The sequence below is a fragment of the Danio aesculapii genome, chromosome 3 (genome assembly GCF_903798145.1).
Source record: "Danio aesculapii chromosome 3, fDanAes4.1, whole genome shotgun sequence".
Taxonomy (NCBI): Eukaryota; Metazoa; Chordata; class Actinopteri; order Cypriniformes; family Danionidae; genus Danio; species Danio aesculapii.
Window position 1 is genome coordinate 46,737,741 of NC_079437.1, and position 18,336 is coordinate 46,756,076.

The 18,336-nt window shown below is 39.0% G+C and overlaps 1 protein-coding gene across 3 annotated transcripts in view; it reads left to right on the forward strand.

The window, feature by feature from the left end:
• Nucleotides 1–17,955, forward strand: part of aatka (apoptosis-associated tyrosine kinase a) — a 126,872-nt gene extending 108,917 nt beyond the window's left edge. For 2 of the 3 annotated variants that reach the window (XM_056454132.1, XM_056454133.1), the window contains exons 4-14: nucleotides 1,221–1,300; nucleotides 1,534–1,652; nucleotides 2,079–2,166; nucleotides 5,400–5,533; nucleotides 5,867–5,951; nucleotides 6,052–6,173; nucleotides 7,745–7,894; nucleotides 8,646–11,949; nucleotides 12,047–12,191; nucleotides 12,271–12,471; nucleotides 12,582–17,955. In XM_056454132.1, the coding sequence (XP_056310107.1) occupies nucleotides 1,221–1,300; nucleotides 1,534–1,652; nucleotides 2,079–2,166; nucleotides 5,400–5,533; nucleotides 5,867–5,951; nucleotides 6,052–6,173; nucleotides 7,745–7,894; nucleotides 8,646–11,949; nucleotides 12,047–12,191; nucleotides 12,271–12,471; nucleotides 12,582–12,610 (4,457 nt within the window). In that variant the 3' untranslated portion in view covers nucleotides 12,611–17,955. Of the gene's footprint in view, nucleotides 1–496; nucleotides 1,038–1,220; nucleotides 1,301–1,533; nucleotides 1,653–2,078; nucleotides 2,167–5,399; nucleotides 5,534–5,866; nucleotides 5,952–6,051; nucleotides 6,174–7,744; nucleotides 7,895–8,645; nucleotides 11,950–12,046; nucleotides 12,192–12,270; nucleotides 12,472–12,581 lie in introns of those variants that run through there. The other variant, XM_056454134.1, reaches the window with a different exon arrangement.
• The last annotated feature ends 381 nt before the right edge of the window (nucleotides 17,956–18,336 follow it).

The window sequence follows — 18,336 nt, forward strand, 5'->3', positions numbered from 1 at the left end:
CTACCCCATCTGCAAACCATAGTCAAGTCTGAGTCTTCTCGTGCAATTGTGCAGGGTTTTAATGCATTTTTAACATGGCCCAGGGCTGCTCTGGGAATGCCAAGAGTGGGACGGGAATGCACAACTCACAGATTCCACAGAAATCATATAAAAGGCCAGTTCAAGTCTGCTGGTGAAAAGAGAGATAGCTGTGTGTCAGGAATCAGGGGGGTCACGGCTGTGACAATCATGGCTCTGAGCGGCAGAGAATGGGCCTTGTGTCTGGACTGGTACTAGGGTACCAGGCGCTGCTGCTCTGCGGACAAAAGCCACAATGTAACTGTGGCGGGGAGAGTGAGGGGCTGGAATGAGAAGCTTCTGGAACGCTGCAGAGGAAGAGAACAGTTTAGTGCATTAATACAGGGATGGGTTTGTGAGGCACACGCACAGACACACACACACACTGTGAGACCTGCTGCTAGCACAGGAGGAGGTGTGTGTGGGGGGCTCATGTTAATGACAGAGGTCTTTTCTGCTGCTCACAGTGCCTTATTTGTTTACAATTGCCCCATAGTCTTGCTGAGACCGATAGAGGGAAGGGGGCAGCGGAGAGAGAGTTATTATGTGCTCAATGCGTTGCTTGCATGACCAGACACATTTGCCATGCGCTGAGCTGCACGGCAGACATACATCCAGCTCTTGGTGGGGCTGAAGGACACTTGGCACTTTAAACACTGATCTATGCTGGAGCCGCAGTGGCTTCAGCTCCAGCTGAGAGTTCCAGCCGGGGGCATCATGGGAATGTTGTGGAACGTTGAATCTCAGCGCAAGGAGATGCACTCAGTCTCTGGGAAGGAAGAAAGACGGTGTTGCTTTCTCAGCTGTTCGAGGGCTTGGAGGGTTAAACCCCTGGAGCGTAGACTGAGATATGGAGAACCAAAGAATGGTGACACCATTCCTCAGCATCATCAGAACTTCCTCGTACAGTGTACTACCAGACAGAAGAAGTTGCTCTTCATCTGCACTCTTGTCTATCTGTTGAATAATGATTGTTCAAGGTATTTGGAACCAAAGTTACCTTCTGAACTTATTTTTTTTTCCATTTTGTATCCAGATGTGGTGAAAGAAGAGCTCATGTCCATGGTTTTGATGACCGTTCAGTCAATGTTTTTTTGTTCAGATCATCCATTCTTTAGCTCTCTGTCTTCTCTAAATGCATGTTTTCTCTCTGTTTCTCTCAGTTCAGCTCCTGAAATCTACAGATCTTGGACGTCACAGCCTGCTCTACATAAAAGAAATGGGACACGGCTGGTTTGGAAAGGTGAGACCTTGCATAACCTTATCCATTCCCTAATGTTGATCTTAGAAATCAGCAGTTTTCTGAGTACCCTCAAGAGCATACTTGTAATATGGTCAAGATCTCACTAAGAGCTACTGTTTAACAAACAGTTGGAGATAAATCGCACACCAAGGGTTTGCTCTGTATAAATTTCACAGTTTCACAGGTGTGAGCAATTTCCTCAGTGGTAATGTGCGATTTGGGCTGGCTTTCAGGTTTTGCTGGGGGAGGTGAATGCTGGACTCAGCACCACACAGGTGGTGGTTAAGGAACTAAAGGCCAGTGCCAGTGTACAGGAGCAGATGCAGTTCCTGGAAGAGGTCCAACCTTACCGGTAAACACCTTTTGTCTAGCACTCGATGTCTTTTACTTTGTTTCTCAAAGAAAATAAAATAAAATAAACCACAGCTCTTTTTCAGAGTGTAATACTAAACAGTTTCATAGTCCCACTTTATAAACTTATACTATTAATGTATTTACTAAGATGAACAATACATTTATTAAAGTATTTAATCATGTTAGTTAATGAAAATACAGCTGTTCTTTGTTAGCTGATGTTAAAGCCCGGTGTTTGATTTTACAAATGCATTTGTAAATGTTAAACTATGATTAATACATTCTGTACAAGCATTCTTCATTGTTTGTTCATGTCAGTAAATATGTTAACTAACATTAACTAGTTGTCCTGACTGTATTGTAAAGTGTTCACGGTTTCTCCTATGAGTGGTGTTTTAAAGAGTTGAATATATGGATCCCACAGGGTGCTCCAGCATCCAGCCCTCCTGCAGTGTCTATCCCAGAGTACAGAAGTCACGCCCTACCTACTGGTAATGGAGCACTGCCCTCTGGTAAGTTGTTGACTACATGTACCAGCCGCTTCCCCCACCAAGTTTGTCTGACTACACTTTAGAACGGTTACCAGTCACATTTTAGGGCAGTATATCCAGTTTTAATATTGAAAATTAAAAACAGGATGTATTGAAAAAGCACCCTGTTTATTAGCAAAGTACAACAAATCTACAAAGTGCTCGAGTTTCATGTGTGAGTGGCAATTTGCTGTTCAGTTGACTCTTCAGTAAGCCACACCTTAAGAATGTCGCTGACCGATCAAAATGTAACAACTCTTGCCACATAAGGATCTTTTCACTTTAGGTTTATGACTATGGAGAATCTATGGCTGCATTTACACTGCAGATCTTGACCGTCAATTGTGATTGTGACGGTTTCTGATTTTTTTGATGACCTGCTTAAATCATCTTTTAAAAGTGAGTCATATCCAGTTGTCTGCATTTACACAGCACACGGCAAAGACACAAAGAGAAGGAATAAAACAGCCATCTCTGACTAACACCTGATAAAAAAAGAGCGCCCTTTTCTCCATTCCTGTATTCGCAGGGTTTATTTATTTTTATGTTTATTCTTTTTGACTAGTTGTTTTACTATAGTTTATGACAGAAATGTTCTCATTTGACCATCTACTTTTAATCTAGGCATTTTTAAAACCAGTAGGCATCTTAATGTCATGTCTATGGCAAGATTTATGCACATGACGTATGCTATAGTTTTGTATTAGTTTATATTGGTTATGTGGCAGATGTTGCACTCTCTCTTTATCATTAACATGCTTAAATACTTGTGCTACATGACAGTATATAAGCTTTTTAGTCTTCGTGTATGAGATTTAAGGTTTGGGACTCTGCTGAAGTCTGTTCCGACAAGAAAGCGTCAGAGTTGACGTCACTCGCTACGGTTTTTAATGAAGCGCGACTCGCATTGACAGTTGAAAATCCGATCTACCTGCTTACACTGCAGACACGAGGACACGGATCAGATTCATATTGGATACATTTCCACGTATGAACAAGGCCTGAATCTGATTTGAGTAAATCGGAATCTATGTGATTTTTGCAGCTTACACGTACATGGGCCATATCCAATCTGTGCCACGTGGGATAGAAAAAAATAAATCAGAATTGAGTCACTTGAACCATCCAGTGTAAATGCAGCCTGTGTCTTTGGATTATTTTGAATTTGGTAGAATTAAATAAAATTAAAACTAGGTTTTAAATTTCATTGCCAGTTTACTTGCAGAGTTGTATATGTTTTTGAATAAGCATATTTATATCATATAAAGTTATTCCATATTAAAAGTACATTTCCTATTCATTTTTTATTGAACTTGACTGATACAGAACAAATGTATAATTTACAGTACACTGAATCCATTATTTATCTAAACTAATAAAACATTCTTAAATATAATATGTAATATGTTGTGATATTGTAATATCTTGTTTAACTTATTGTTAAACCATAACAGAGTTGAAATTTTCCGCCATTTTGTGCTTTAGCTCAAGATGCTAACCTCTAATCAGATACCACCTGGCATGTTTTATGTCCTACAGATTTGACAAATAATTAATCTACTATTGGTGTACAATAAACATGTTTGGTAACACTTTAAAATAATGGTCCATTAGTTAATGTTAGTTAATGTATTTGCTAACATGAACAAACTATTAATAATACATTTCTCATTGTAGTTATTCATTTTTGTTAATGTTAGCTAATGCTATTTAAGTTTAACAATGTTAGTTCATGTTAACTTGCAGTGCGTTAACTAATGTTAACAAGCACAACTTTGGATTTTAATAACGCAATAGTTAATTTTGACTATGTTTAATAGTATGTTAATGAACTATCATTAATAAATGCTTTAATGCTTTAAATGGCATGCTTCAATGACTTCCAGAGTTTGCCACCACAAGAATTTAAATCACTTGAAAAAATATCTTCTTCTGTTATGCCTTTTTACAACTAATGTAAGTAACAGAGTTGACATACACAAAATATTTTATTACTGAAATCACAAATAATACAGAATATAGACTTCTTGGCGTGTTTTAAACCATCACCCCATTCACAAATTAACATGTAGCATCAGCAAAGACGTGAGCATTTCCTCCAAGTCATACTATGTCAATTTTATTTATATAGCACTATTAAACACACCCAAAGGTTGACAAATGTGCTGCACAATACAAATCACAAAGAGAAACAGATAAAATTATAGCTAAAACAAACAATTCTTACTGATAAAATGCCAAATCACTAAGTTTTCAACCTAGATTTAAAAACAGAGAGGATACAGAGCTAATACAGAGGGGCAGAGCATTCCACAAGGTAGGACCAGCTACTGCAAAGGTACAGTCACCCCTGCATTTCAGCTTCGATTTTGCTATGCATACTAGTCTCTGGTTAGATGATCGAAAAGACCAACCAGGCTGATTTTCAGTCAACAGGTCTGACAGGTAGGAAGGAGCCAAGCCATTTAGTGATTTGAAAATCAAGATGAGAATTTTGACAGTGAATTGTTTTGGTACCGGGATATTTACATTTACATTTAGTCATTTAGCAGACGCTTTTATCCAAAGTGACTTACAAATGAGGACAAGGAAGCAATTTACACAACTATAAGAGCAGCAGTGAACAAGTGCTATAGACAAGTTTCAGGTGTGTATATAGTTGTCTGACTAATCCCAAAATATATAGTGACTTACAGTAGTCCAATCTAGGAGTAATAAAAGCATATTTTTTTTTTCAAATGTTTTTCTAGATAGATTATGTTTGACTGTTTTTAAAAGTCAAAGCTGAAAAAAGCAGGATTTGACCACTGCATTAATCTGTTTATCAAATCTCAAGCCATCATCAAAGATAACACCCAGAATTTTTACCCAGGGCTTCACAAAAAAAACTTGATTTACCAAGATTTACTGGTGGTGTCCTAGAAGAATTTGACAGGCCGAACACAATTTTTTCAGTTCATTTCACCATTTCAGGAGCACATTTCCTGAAAAGAACCTGCACTGACACTTCCTTTTCAAGTCTATGAAGCTTTTCTGAGCATCCAATGGGGCGGAGCTTAGCAAAGGGATAATTAAAGGGCTTGATGCTCCCTCTGCTGGTCACATCAGAAATAGTGCATTTGCACAGTTACAAGCAAGAATTACAGGAAAAGCCAGCACACGCTATCATAACGCAATCGGTCATTGTTCATAGGAATGGTGTTTACTTTATACAGGGAGATGTTAAAGGATACCTCCGAAGCTGTCGGGCTGCTGACTCAGTGACTCCTGACCCTTTAATCCTTCAGCGGATGGCGTGCGAGATTGCTTCTGGCCTTCTGTACCTCCACAAACACAATTACATTCACAGGTGAGTATCCTTAAGTTTTTTGACCTTTTCCCTGCATAATGATTCTCTGAGTGATTTTTCATCCCGCCGCTTCCCGGAGGTCCAGCTCTGGTGTCTCCTGGCAACAATATCCTGGTGCTGCCTGAGTACATCTCACAGACTCCAGCATCAGTGATTTTGTTGCTGGGGGAAAACCCCTCACTCTACAAACGCCATCAATTATTTGTAAGTCACTCATGAAGAAAATGTAAGATGACATTGCAGACTTCCTTTGCAGTTCTGTCATCATGACGGTTTGTCCAATAACAGAAACCATAAATGATGTAAACATTCTTCACCTTATCCTGTTCTCAGTGACCTGGCGCTTAGAAATTGTCTGTTGACCTCAGAGCTGGCAGTGAGAATCGGAGACTATGGGCTCAGCCATAGCAAGTACAAGGTGAGTCTGTAAAGGGTTTTAGAATTCAGGTCATGCTGATCTTGTTATTTTGACATGGCCACAATATTTCTTATTAAATCGCATCCTTTCCATCTTTTAGGATGACTATTATGTGACGGCAGATCAAATATGGGTTCCTCTACGCTGGATTGCACCAGAACTTATTGATGAAGTCCATGGAAATCTCTTAGTAGTGGATCAAACCAAGGCCAGCAATGTCTGGTAAATAGTTCAGAGAAGAACACTATGGCAGAGGTTCTCAACCTTGAGAACACAGATGATATTTGACAGGCACACTGAAACGTAACATGCATGCAGAGTTGAACACTGCATAACATTCAGGATTCTGCATATGGTGAATGCTAGCACTTGTCTGGATACATATTTTTGGGTAATATTTATTTGATCTAATGGGAATGATTTTAAGGACAATCAGAATAGAATAATTAGCAAATTTTGATATTGTATTTCTTTCTTCTTTGTGGGATCCCTTGAACTTTGGAGTATATATATAGTAAACTGGTTGAGAGCCCCTATCGTGATATACTGAATGTGTATATGTTTAAATGAAAACATTTGACTTATTTTTAGAAATAGGCAAATTTTACATGTCACCTGGAGTTTAACAGTTGCATCTTAACATTTTTTAATTTATTCAGCTGATCTCCAGGTCTGGCGAGAGCACTTTTAGCTTAGTAAGGATAGATCTGTGGGTCACCAACCCTTTTCCTAGAGATCTACCTTCCTGCAGATTTCAGTTGCAACCCTGACAAAATGCACCTGTCTGTAATTATCAAGTGCTGCTTCAGGTCCTACTTAATTGGTTTATCTGTGTTTGATTAGGGTTGAAGCTGAATACTGCAGCAAGGTAGCTCTATAGGTACAGGGTTGGTGACCCCTGGTATAGATCATTAAATCTGATTAGACCAGGGGTCACCATCCCTCTTCCTGAAGATCTACCTTTCTGCAGAGTTTCGCTGCAAACACACCTGCCTTTAATTACCAAGTGCTCCTTCAGATCCTACTCAAGCTGCGGTCACACTGGGCTTTTCCTCCCATAGACTTCCATTCATACGCACGTGAATGCGTCAGACCGGAAATGCAGGCGCATGCGTTAAGTTTCGCAGTTCGCTGCGGTGCAAAGTTCAAACTTGATGAACTCTGACCTGCGTAATCGCATCACTTGACTGCGTGAGACCAATCGAGGATCAAAACATGACCTCTCTGGACAGAAATTTAAAACATGGACCAATCGCTTGCTGTTTTAATGTCTAATCATCTTGTTTAATCCCGCCCAGTGTGACAGCAGCTTTAGTTGGTTTAGTTGTGTTTGATTGGAAGAGTTGGAGTTGAACTTGGCAGAAAGGTAGATCTCTAGTTTCAGGATTGAGCAACCCTGGATAAGACCATTAGCATCTTGCTCAAAAAAAAAAAGTTGCTATAAAAAAAAAAAAAGTTGCTATTTTCTAGTTTGAAATGGCTAGGAACTATACTCTCTATATAAGAGTATAGAGTAAGAGATAATAATAGTGTAAACCAATTCAATGATTTGTGCTAGGCTAAGCTAAATTACTCCCACTAGACCCAAAATACTGGCAGAATAGATTTCAATTGCTAAAACTCAACTGTTGAACTCAAAATGAGCCTTTTCCAAATAAGCTGAGTGTTTGTTTGTTTTTTTATGAACTACATTATTAACTACTGTATATTATATACTTGTATAAACAAATTTCCTTCCAGTGTCTTTAATAAAGATGTTTTTTGTTTTTTTTTTAATTTTTGTGACTCTGCAGGTCACTAGGTGTGACGATATGGGAGTTGTTTGAACTTGGTAATCAGCCTTACAGGCACTATTCTGATAGGCAAGTTTTAACCTATGCTGTAAAGGAACAGCAGCTCAAACTGCCAAAGCCCCTGCTGAAAGTGCCTCTGTGTGAACGCTGGTGAGTCGTCTCACAAGTCATAATCATCATCAGAAACCCCCATTCCCTTACGTCACCCAGTCATGACACCCCATTCACCACATACAAACCAATCAATGCTCCTTTCTGCACACACACCCAGCAATTACTTTTCCTCTAAATACATGTACAGCAATCAATGTCTTCCAACCATTCCAACCACAGGTGCTTCCACTATTCATTGCCATTTCCTCTGGCAGGACCAACAAATCAATACAGCTCAAATCCAGCATGGTCAATCATTAATTTGTCCCCTCTGTTAGCCCATCAATCATACACTTATCCAATCCTGGAAGCAAACAGTCATTAAATTTACCCCCAAACATCCCAGTCATTGTTCATTTAATTAAAAGCAGTCAGGCATGAGTATACCACTTCATCCCCTACTGGACACATAAACAATAAATGACCCTACTTTAAGACTGCAAGGCTACTATAAGGCAAAACCATCCATATTTCAAATAATCACTTAATGGGATTCTGGCTATCCTCCATACAAGCTTTCTTTTTTAAGTACCCATAAACAATAAGATAATAGATCATTAAATGTGTGCTACGTATTTTATACGTATAAATTAAGTGCCAAAAAGAAGCTAATATTAGTATCTAGGTTTTAATATATTATATTATATTATATTACATTATTTAGCCCCCTTCCCCCAATTAGGTCTATATGTGATAAATATTAGTGTAGGGACTAAATTATTGGCTTTCCTGTCATCTCTTTGAACAGGTATGAGGTCATGCAGTTCTGTTGGCTGCAGCCTGAGCAAAGGCCTGTTGTGGAGGAAGTCCATCTTCTGCTAAGCTACCTGTGTTCTAAGGGTGAGACAGAGGTTGAGGAAGACTTCGAGAAGCGCTGGAACTCTCTCAGGCCAAGTCTGGGCTCCGGCAGCTCTCACAGGACACCTGCACCTGAAGTAGCCTCTTCAGCTTCCTCTTCATTTCCTCTACTTGAACACTTCTCCATGGCAGACAGCTTCCAATCTGAGAATGGGGATGATATTTTAACAGTAACTGAGACCAGCCAGGGGCTCAACTTTGAGTATAAATGGGAGCAGGCACGAGCTGAGCCGCCCTACTGCTCCACTTCCGCCAGTGGACCATTGGGAAAGAATAATCCCCATTACCAGGATGTTTATTACCCTCTTTGCAATTCCACAGGTAGCTGCAAGGGTGAAAGACTCCCTCTTGGGGTCTCTCCATCCTACTATGAGTCAGATCATCCAGGAGTGGTCCCAGTACTGAGTGCACACAGCCCCTCAGTAAGTAGTGAATACTACATCCGCATTGAGGAGCCAGTTGAGTGCAACATCAACTTAGAAGACACAGATCTTGATTATAGCCCAACAGTTGAAGCCAGTAACAGCAGCTTGTCCTCTGCAGGCAAGAGGAGTCTGATTGGGTCTCAGCCAAACTCATACTGGTCTGCTGCTAAAGAACCCATCAGTAATGATTATGATTCAGATAGCAGCCTAACCATGGAGCCACTCCAAAGAAGAGTTCCAAGTTCAGTAGAGATAGACCAGACAGAAGCATATTTGTCTTCCAATGACAGGCAACATTTTCAATGTGAACAGTCACCTCAAGAAGGGTCAGATGTTAATTTGATAAGAAGGCAGGGTTCCGATTCAAACCTGCAGAGAAGAGGGTCAGGTACCCATAGCTTGGAGGTGGTTAAGGACAGCCCTCTTGGCATTTCAGTCTCACTTAGTAGTCCCAGCTTGGCACATTGTGATCCATACCTTGAACCTAACCAGAGAACTGCAGAAAGTAGGGCAAATGAGGCCTATTATGACATGATGAGCCCTTTACAAAAAAATGTGCCTAGACCCCACTATATGAGCATTGATATTGATGCCGGTGATGGTCTTCTTTTGGGCAGGGGGAGTGTGGAAGATGATGATGATCTGTTTTCTCAAAACATGTTAAGCAACTGGAATTCCAACCACTCAGCAAACAACAACAGTTTTAGTGACCGTAAGCAAGCTGTGGGTTTTCAAGATGCATATTTTGATTTACGTCACCCAACACCCTCCTCCCAAATTGGGAGTTTGAAATCAAGAACACTGAAAATAAGCAACAGTTGCACATACAATTCCATCAATTCTCTGAAAGTCCACTCATACATGGAGGCCACTGACAGTACACCCACCTCCAGCAACTCTCACACTGACTCAGATGCTGGTGAGTACCTGTACTTATGCCCTGAAGGTACTCTGGGTGTTGAATCATCTACCAAATGTCATTCTGTTATAGAAAGTCCACACATTCATACACGGCAGAAAAACATTGCTCATAAACATATCAAAAACAGTACATCAGATGTACACGTAGGGGGTTGCAGCATAATCTATCCATCAACTCTTTCAACTGAGATTGTAGGTGTTAAAGAAAACATGTTAGTTGAGACAAGGATATCCCCGGCTCAAAAATTAAATCTTGCAACCGATGGTTTTGGAGTGTGTGTAAAAACGGTGTCATGCCCAAAGGATACATCTAAGAGTGTCTTAGAGTGTGACCATTTGACAGACAGTGGCATGGTACCTGAGAACTCTAGTATCAGTTTGGTGGAAATTAATGACTGTAGTGATGACTGCCCCGATATCCCCTCTGGAGTATTAGTAGATTATCCCTTGGACTATGCAGAGGTAGGCAATATTGATCTAACTCATAGACCACTGCAGAGAGTAAACAGGCCTAGACACTCAGAGGACACAAATAATATTGCCTCTAGCTGCAGTCCATGTGAGGCCTTCAGCCCAGATAGTTACCAGACCCCAATTCAGCCAAAATCCCTAGACAGTGGCTATGACACAGAGAACAATGAATCCCCAGAGTTTATAATAAAAGACCTTGAAGGGAATCCAACCCTTAGCACCAGTGTAGAATCAGATGAGTGTGACATGGTGCTCCAGATGGACTTGGATGAAGATGTCAATGTAATGCTTCTTCATCCATCCAGCCGTCATCTACCGCTGATCAGCCTTGCTGAGAGGAATCAGTACAGAGACTCTGCTTATTTTTCTGACTATGACATGGAGAATGACAAAAGCCCTTGTGAAGGAAGCAGCAACTTCTTCAGTCGTCAAGAGAAGGACGACGTCTTTCAGCTTAAAGCAGAAAAACAGGACTCAGAAAAGAGAGTTAGAAGAGAAGGACATGGCACAGAGAGTGAAAATGGATATAACATCTCCATGTCAAAGGACAAAATTGCTGGACTTCATGCTAAGCAGCCAAGCATTAAAAAGACAATCTCAAATATGTGTTCATCCCCTACAATGGTTCCAATGATTTCCATGCTTTCCCCCTTTCCTCCAGAGATGGGGGGTTGTTTGACCAAGGAGTCAACTCCAGATGATGGTATTGGATTGGAATCTGATCACTCTGGTGAAGAACCAAACTCTGAATGTTACTCTTCCACAACCCCTGAAGGGTCTTCCTCAACACAGGAGGCATCAGGTATGGAGGAGCAGGCAAATGGAGACTCAAGAGATTTTTCCTCAGCAGAGTCCCTAGGCTCAGACTCTACCATAGTAGACTTCAGTGGAGAAATTATACAAGAGGAAGAGCAAGAAGTCTGCAACAATGTGGACAATCCAGAGCTTCCAATGGAAGGACACAATGAGGATAATATAGAGGTAAATGAGGATTCCATGGAAGAAGGCAGCATAGAACAAGCACTTTCAAAACCAAGGCGTGATGAATCTTTAGAGAAGATTCTTCCAGCTTTGCCAGAGGATCTTGATGTCCCAGCACCACTGGGGAACGTAGAGGAGGCAGATGAGGAAGATTCAGAAGACAGTGATGAGTCTGATGAGGAACTTCGTAGCTACAACATACAGGAACAGAGTGATGAGAGTGACGAAGAGTTCCCTGTGGTTCCTGTCATTGTGAGTGACCGTAGCAGTGCACGGCATCTACGCAGCCTCCTCAAAATGCCTTCCATACTTACACAGTCCTTCTGTGATGAGTTGGAGAGTAAGAAAAAGGCAGTGTCGTTCTTTGATGATGTCACTGTGTTTCTGTTTGACCAGGTTTGTAGAATTGTCTTGTTGGATTAAGATTATACATTAAGTAACACACAATAATTTGTGTTATTGACAGCCTGTGTCTTGTTGTATATTGATTCAGGAGAGCCCCACGGGTGAGCTCGGGGACTACAGTTTTCCTGTGGAGGTAGAACCCAATGGTCAGGCTTCAGATGTGGAGCTGCCACGACCACAAGATGGGATAACTTCTCACGAGGATTCATCAGAAAGAAATGCCTCAGAAGAAAGTTAGTGTTCAATATTCTTCTATATTGACAACAGGCCTGACATGGGTATTACTACTTTTTCAATTATGTTTCTAAACAGGTGATACATTTCAGTGGCAAGATGATTTTCCATTAATGCCCAGTCCTTCAACATCAGAGCCTGGCTCAGAAGAGACCACCACTCCACCTAACTCTCCAGTCAAGTCTCCAGATGAAAAACCAGCACCACCACTTTCTCGATTTAGTGTCTCTCGTTTTTCCATCACGCATGTGTCTGACCCGGACATGGATTCCATGGGAGGTCAGTTCTGCTGCTTCTTCAGACACACAATGATTGATATAATGCTTTTGTATTTAGTTTGTTACTGTACAGTATCCATGAATGACATTCTGGATCTTTTTCCCCAACAGGTAACAGTGAGAATGGAGCCCAGGAGTGAAAGGGCCATTATCCATTTAATTGAAGAGGTGTTAAGAACCTTTGTGGTTTGACTCGGTCTTATCAAACTGAAGGTTATTCTGTATTTTTTTTATGTTCTGGACAAAAAGAAGTCCTGTTAACCTGATATGCTGTTTGGTCACAGTGCCTCATCCTGTAGTGGATTAGCCAGCCCCTCCTTTGTGTTCCTAGACAGATGGTGGTTGAGTGACAGTCTTTTGAGGACAACAGTTTAAAGAACAGAGATCTGTACAACGCAGCATATTTATTATCTATGTATCAAAAACATGATGTATGAAGATTATAACTTATTTGCACAATTCAGTATCCGTGTCATGCTGAAATCATTCTTTTTTTGCACATAACCCGTAGGAAACAATATAGATATAAGACTGCTCTCCTCATCTGCTTGTCATCCTCCATATTGTCAGTATGTGGTTTAGAGTCTGAGATACTTGTCATAGTGCTTTATGTGTTTCAGGTTGACCCAATGAGCTGCATATAATAACAGTTATAAAATGTTCCGCCCAATAAAATAAAGTCCCCGATTTAAATGAATGGTATTGAGCCAGATAAGAGATATCTTCTCTAACTGACCACTTTTGACTAAACTTTAGCTCAGGGGTGTCAAGGGGTTGGTTCTAAATTAGGTTATTTTAACAACCAACACACTTTAAAGTACTCATACTGTCTTATGTTTTGCTTTTTTTATGTACAATGTACAAAAGCACTTTCATTGTGTGAAACAAATATCGTTTATACATCTCTTTCCTTATAATCAAAAACTCAAATCAATATATTGTTTAGGTGCAGTTTAATCATTAGCAGGTTAGTTCTTCTCCTGTCAGATCTTAAGATCCCTAGATTTCTATGTAAATTTCAGGAATATTTTAAAGAATGAAGTGACACATTGCAGTACTTGTTTGTTCAGAAAAGTAAAGACAGTATTCAAGGAGAACAGGCAGCAAACTAACATTCTATTATGACAGCTTACATACAGTTTAGTTTGCACATGGGTTATTCCTGTTATGCAGCCATTGCAACTACTACAAAATAACAATATTAAAATAATGAAATCAGAAATATGAGACACATTCTGGGTATTCTCAAGTCAGTGTCTTCAGGTGAGAAGTTTTTTTGTTCATTTAGAAAAATACACCCAAATTTCGCATCTCAAAATCAATCATTATTGGTCACTAGGGATGTAACGGTTCACCTGACTCATGATTCGATATGATTCATAATGCTAATCTCATGACTCATGATTTAGTCATGATTTTTAACAAAAAATTTGTAAACAAATTTAAGATGAATAGCCTTTAAATTTTTTTCTTAAATGCTACACATTTTTTTGCAAAATAATTTATTTTCTGCCATAACTAAATTGCTATTTTAAAAACAAAAAAAATTATAAAATAAATAAATAAAAAGTTCATTATAAAATAACTAATTATAAACTAGAATAGAGACAGGAGTTGAACATGATTATAAAGGTGAATAATTAATATTACTTGTATAATTAGTATAAGTATCAGTGTGATACACTTAAGAAGAGATAATCTTCAACATTTTTAAATATTCAATAATAATAAGCAAATTATTAAAATATGCATAAACTAATTTGAAATGGAGAGGGGGTAAAATAATCTAATACCTGCTTCTGTAACAGAACAACTTAATCTTTCAGTCTGAAAAACATCTTCACACTTTCAGAATCAGAATCAAAAAGAGCTTTATTGCCAGGTATGTTCACACATACTAGGAATTTGTTTTCGTGACAGAGCTTCTACAGTGCAACAGCATTACAGAGACAGGACAAAAAACAGATAATAAATATATTTTAGAAAATAGAAGTGAGTAGTGAGTGCAAATATTTCGCTATGAGAATACTGATGCACCGTATAATCTCTGTAGCACTCGGAGTAAGCGCAGCTACAAATCATCCAATCCGCGTGGTTTGGCTTATTAATCGTTTTTTTTAGCATATAGACGTCGGTGACAATAGTTTTTCACAGTGCTAGCTGTTAATGTGCATCATGTTTGTTGTTGTTAGTGTAAGTAAACAAGCATTTGCACAGTTTATGTTTTGTCTGGCGCACTTTAATCGCTGTCATTTTACTCTGCCGCCCCACCTCTTCCTCGCCGCTGATGTGCAGGAAAAGTGACTTTGTGCCTGTAAACAGCACCCCCTCTGTTAAAAAAAAATTATCATGATTCGTTCAACATTTGTTCCGATTTGAATAGTCACATATTTGAATCGATTTTCAACCAGCTCACTGTGAATCGTTACATCCCTATTGGTCACTGACACCAAACTTTATATAATGCTTAAATGACAGCAATTTTTATATGTTAGCAAGATTTCAGTTATGAATATAAATCATTAGAGATGGATTTACCCCAAATAAATCATTTACTTACCCTCAGGCCATCCAAGATGTTGGTGACTTTTATCTTCAGTTGAACGTTAAGTGATTTTTAGCTGAAACCATTGTTCTTGGTGATTCATAAAATGTGAGTCAATGGCTACCTGTGCTTCAAGTCATTGAGCTATTGGAAGCTATACAATTGACCTGTGCAGGAAATTGAACATTATTTACATTATCTAGTTTTGGTTAACAGTGCTTAAGGCAGTCTGGAGTGCAAGCTTTCTAATGCGTAATACCACAAGAGCAAATGCCAACTCACATTTGAGCTGCTTTTTGTTATCTTATAATGGAAAGTATGTGCATGTACATTTACTCATTTAGGGGCCGATCACATTAAACGCGCTTTTCTGTTCCTAAAACATGAGGTGCACCACACTGCCTTTTTTGTTGACAAGACTTTTTATGTCACTAGGCAAAGGGTGAATCAGCTGGGTATTGTGTGCGAGTGTTGCTGTTGATATTAATATAATTTTAATGTTTAATAATATTGTGATATTCAAGATTTGTGATTTATACAGCATCGGATAACTCAAAACAGTAACCACAAGTCTCTCCTCAATCTTCAAAAATCTTCGTTATTGTCTTGACAACACAAACACTGCAGGCACCCCCACGGAAACCCCGCAACTGCTTATATTTGATTGGAGAATTAAAAAGGTGCGACTGACGTAACACGCTTTTTCTGCTCAGAGTTGACTTTTTTCAAATGCGAGTGCACAGCGCCAGTGTTGCCAACTTAGCAAATTTGTTGCTATATTTACTGACTTTTTAGACCCCCCTAGGGCACATTTTGAAAAAAGCGACTAGCGACAAATCTAGCGACTTTTTGTGTTACTGTAGATTTTAATAGACTCTCATGTGTCTGTACTGTACTGTTCCTATTCTTCTCAACAAGCTGATGCCGTTGGCCCCTACCCTGCCTCAGAGCACTCAAAGGCAGCCCAGTTTGTCCTTGTACAGCAGTCTCTCCCACTTACAGGCTGAGAGCAGATCACCCCTCTGCGTGCCGACGGCAAATGATTAGCACTGCGAGTGTGTGGTATTTCCCTTGTACAGTCAAACAAATCTGCTTCTTTATTTTAACAATTTGATTTGACCATTTAATATTTTCTTATTCACAGTCACAGATATTTTAGTGACAGTTTCGGAACTTGTCTGAGTTTATTATGTCTAAAAGATTACTGCAAATTCACTACACATCTGTACTGATATACTGTATTCAAACAGCAATAAATGTAGTTAAATTGACATGCTTGCATAGTGCAAGTATAAATACCCCTTTATTAACCATAGGCTGTTAAACAAACAGAAACGGTAGAAGGTGATGTCAGTAAAAAAAGCGCGTTCAAGTGATCGGGCTGAGACACTTAGCAGACACTTTTATCACAAAATATATGTTGTATTTTTCCATCAAAATTGGATGCATATGTGTTTATACATGCATGATCTCAATTGGGAAAACATATAACAACATGTATTAATTTAAACACCCTCATTTGTAAATTTTACTGTAATTTGCTCATCCCCCAATGAGGGGTAGGGTAAGAAGCAGGTTTTGGAGGCATGCGTGTCTTTAAAAATAATACATATTTATACAAATTAAATGGTATGCATTCATCTGAATTGGAATACTTTTCCGACAACACGTAAAATAGTTATGTTTCCTCGAGAGATCAGAAATGGAATGGCTGCACTCCAGACTCATAAAAAAAAAACAATAGCTAAATATTTTATCCATTATGACATAATGCAATGGTGACATGAAAATGCATAGCGTAACAGGAAAGACCCTGACAGAAGTGATGGTTGACATTTATTGGTGTTTGTCAGGAATTCCATCACAACACGTCTTGAGAATGAATAAGATTTTATTGTTGTTAACAATTTCAGACATGAGCAAACAAAACCAGCAGGTTATTGTAGTGTGATAGTCAAAGACAAAACCAAGTTAAAGTCTGCATGAACAGGAAGTTTTTTAAGACTTTTATTTCAGTATTTTGATGTATTTAAAGCTTAATATTGAGTAGGGGCAGGGCCTTCTTTTTTTTTTGCGAATTATTCCCTCATAGCAAACTAACAGTAAGAGTGGTTAAGAATATTTTGACTGAAGCTGATTTTGACGTCAACAGAGAAGGACCGTTACTCTAAATGTAGATAGTCAAAATTTGATTGAAGATTACCTAAACAAACTTATTTTTTTCGTCAGGGGATTAGTTTGCACAAGTTAATTAATCACCTGAAGAATAACAATGCGCGCTAACAAAATCAATGTTGTAAATTTTGATTTCACACAGACTTTAGAGGAAGAGTGACCCTCTCGTCTGGGAACAAAGCGTGTTACAAAAAGCAATGGCAGCTCCTGCAGATCTGATCCTCCGTCTGTGATGATGCCTTGTCTCAGAAGTGTTATTTTTGTTAGATCCAATCCAAATAGATGTACTACAAAATCCAGAAGGTCCAGACGGCATGTGGGCCCCATGTATATTTCTATATTTTGTCTTTTGTCCCTAAATGATGAGGTGTTACACGGGAAAAAAGCTGTTTTACACGATTATCTGTTTAAATGTAACGTACAGATGTACCCATCATGCTCTGCCTTGAATCACTGGAGCCCATACACATTTGTGCCAATGCTGTAAGTCACAATCACTGCACTGTACCCTCGCTTTCTCGCTGTATGCCTTTCAAGAGTTTTATACTGTGCTAAACCTTGCGGCAGTAGGTACTGTTTCTCATTCAGGGCATCAGCGCTTCATTCCATTGGTTATGGCTGTCAGAGAGAGCTGAAATTTGAGTGAACTGAATGTTGTAGTGTCCAAGAGAGAAGTCTATGGTTATTGCCTCATAGCTGTCGACCGTATGTCCTCATGACTCATGCCTACTGTACTATAATAAAAATAAACCAAACTATAGTTTGTCTTTGTGTCTGTGAGTTATTTATACATTTAGAGTTGAAGTCAAAATTGATAGCCCTCCTGTCAAATTTTTCTTTCTTTTTCAAATGTTTCCCAAAATATGTTTAACAGAGCAAGGAAATTTTCACAGAATTTCCTGTAATACTTTTCCTTCTGGAGAAAATCTTATTTGCTTTATTTCGGCTAGAATGAAAGCAGTTGTACCCTTAAGCAATATTTGTTTTCAATAGTCTACAGAACAAACCATCGACATACAATGACTTGCCTAATTATCCTAGTTAAGCCTTTAAATGTCACTTTAAGCTGAATAGTAGTATCCTGAAAAATATCTAGTAAAATATTATGTACTGTCAACGTGGCCAAGATACAATAATTAGAAATGA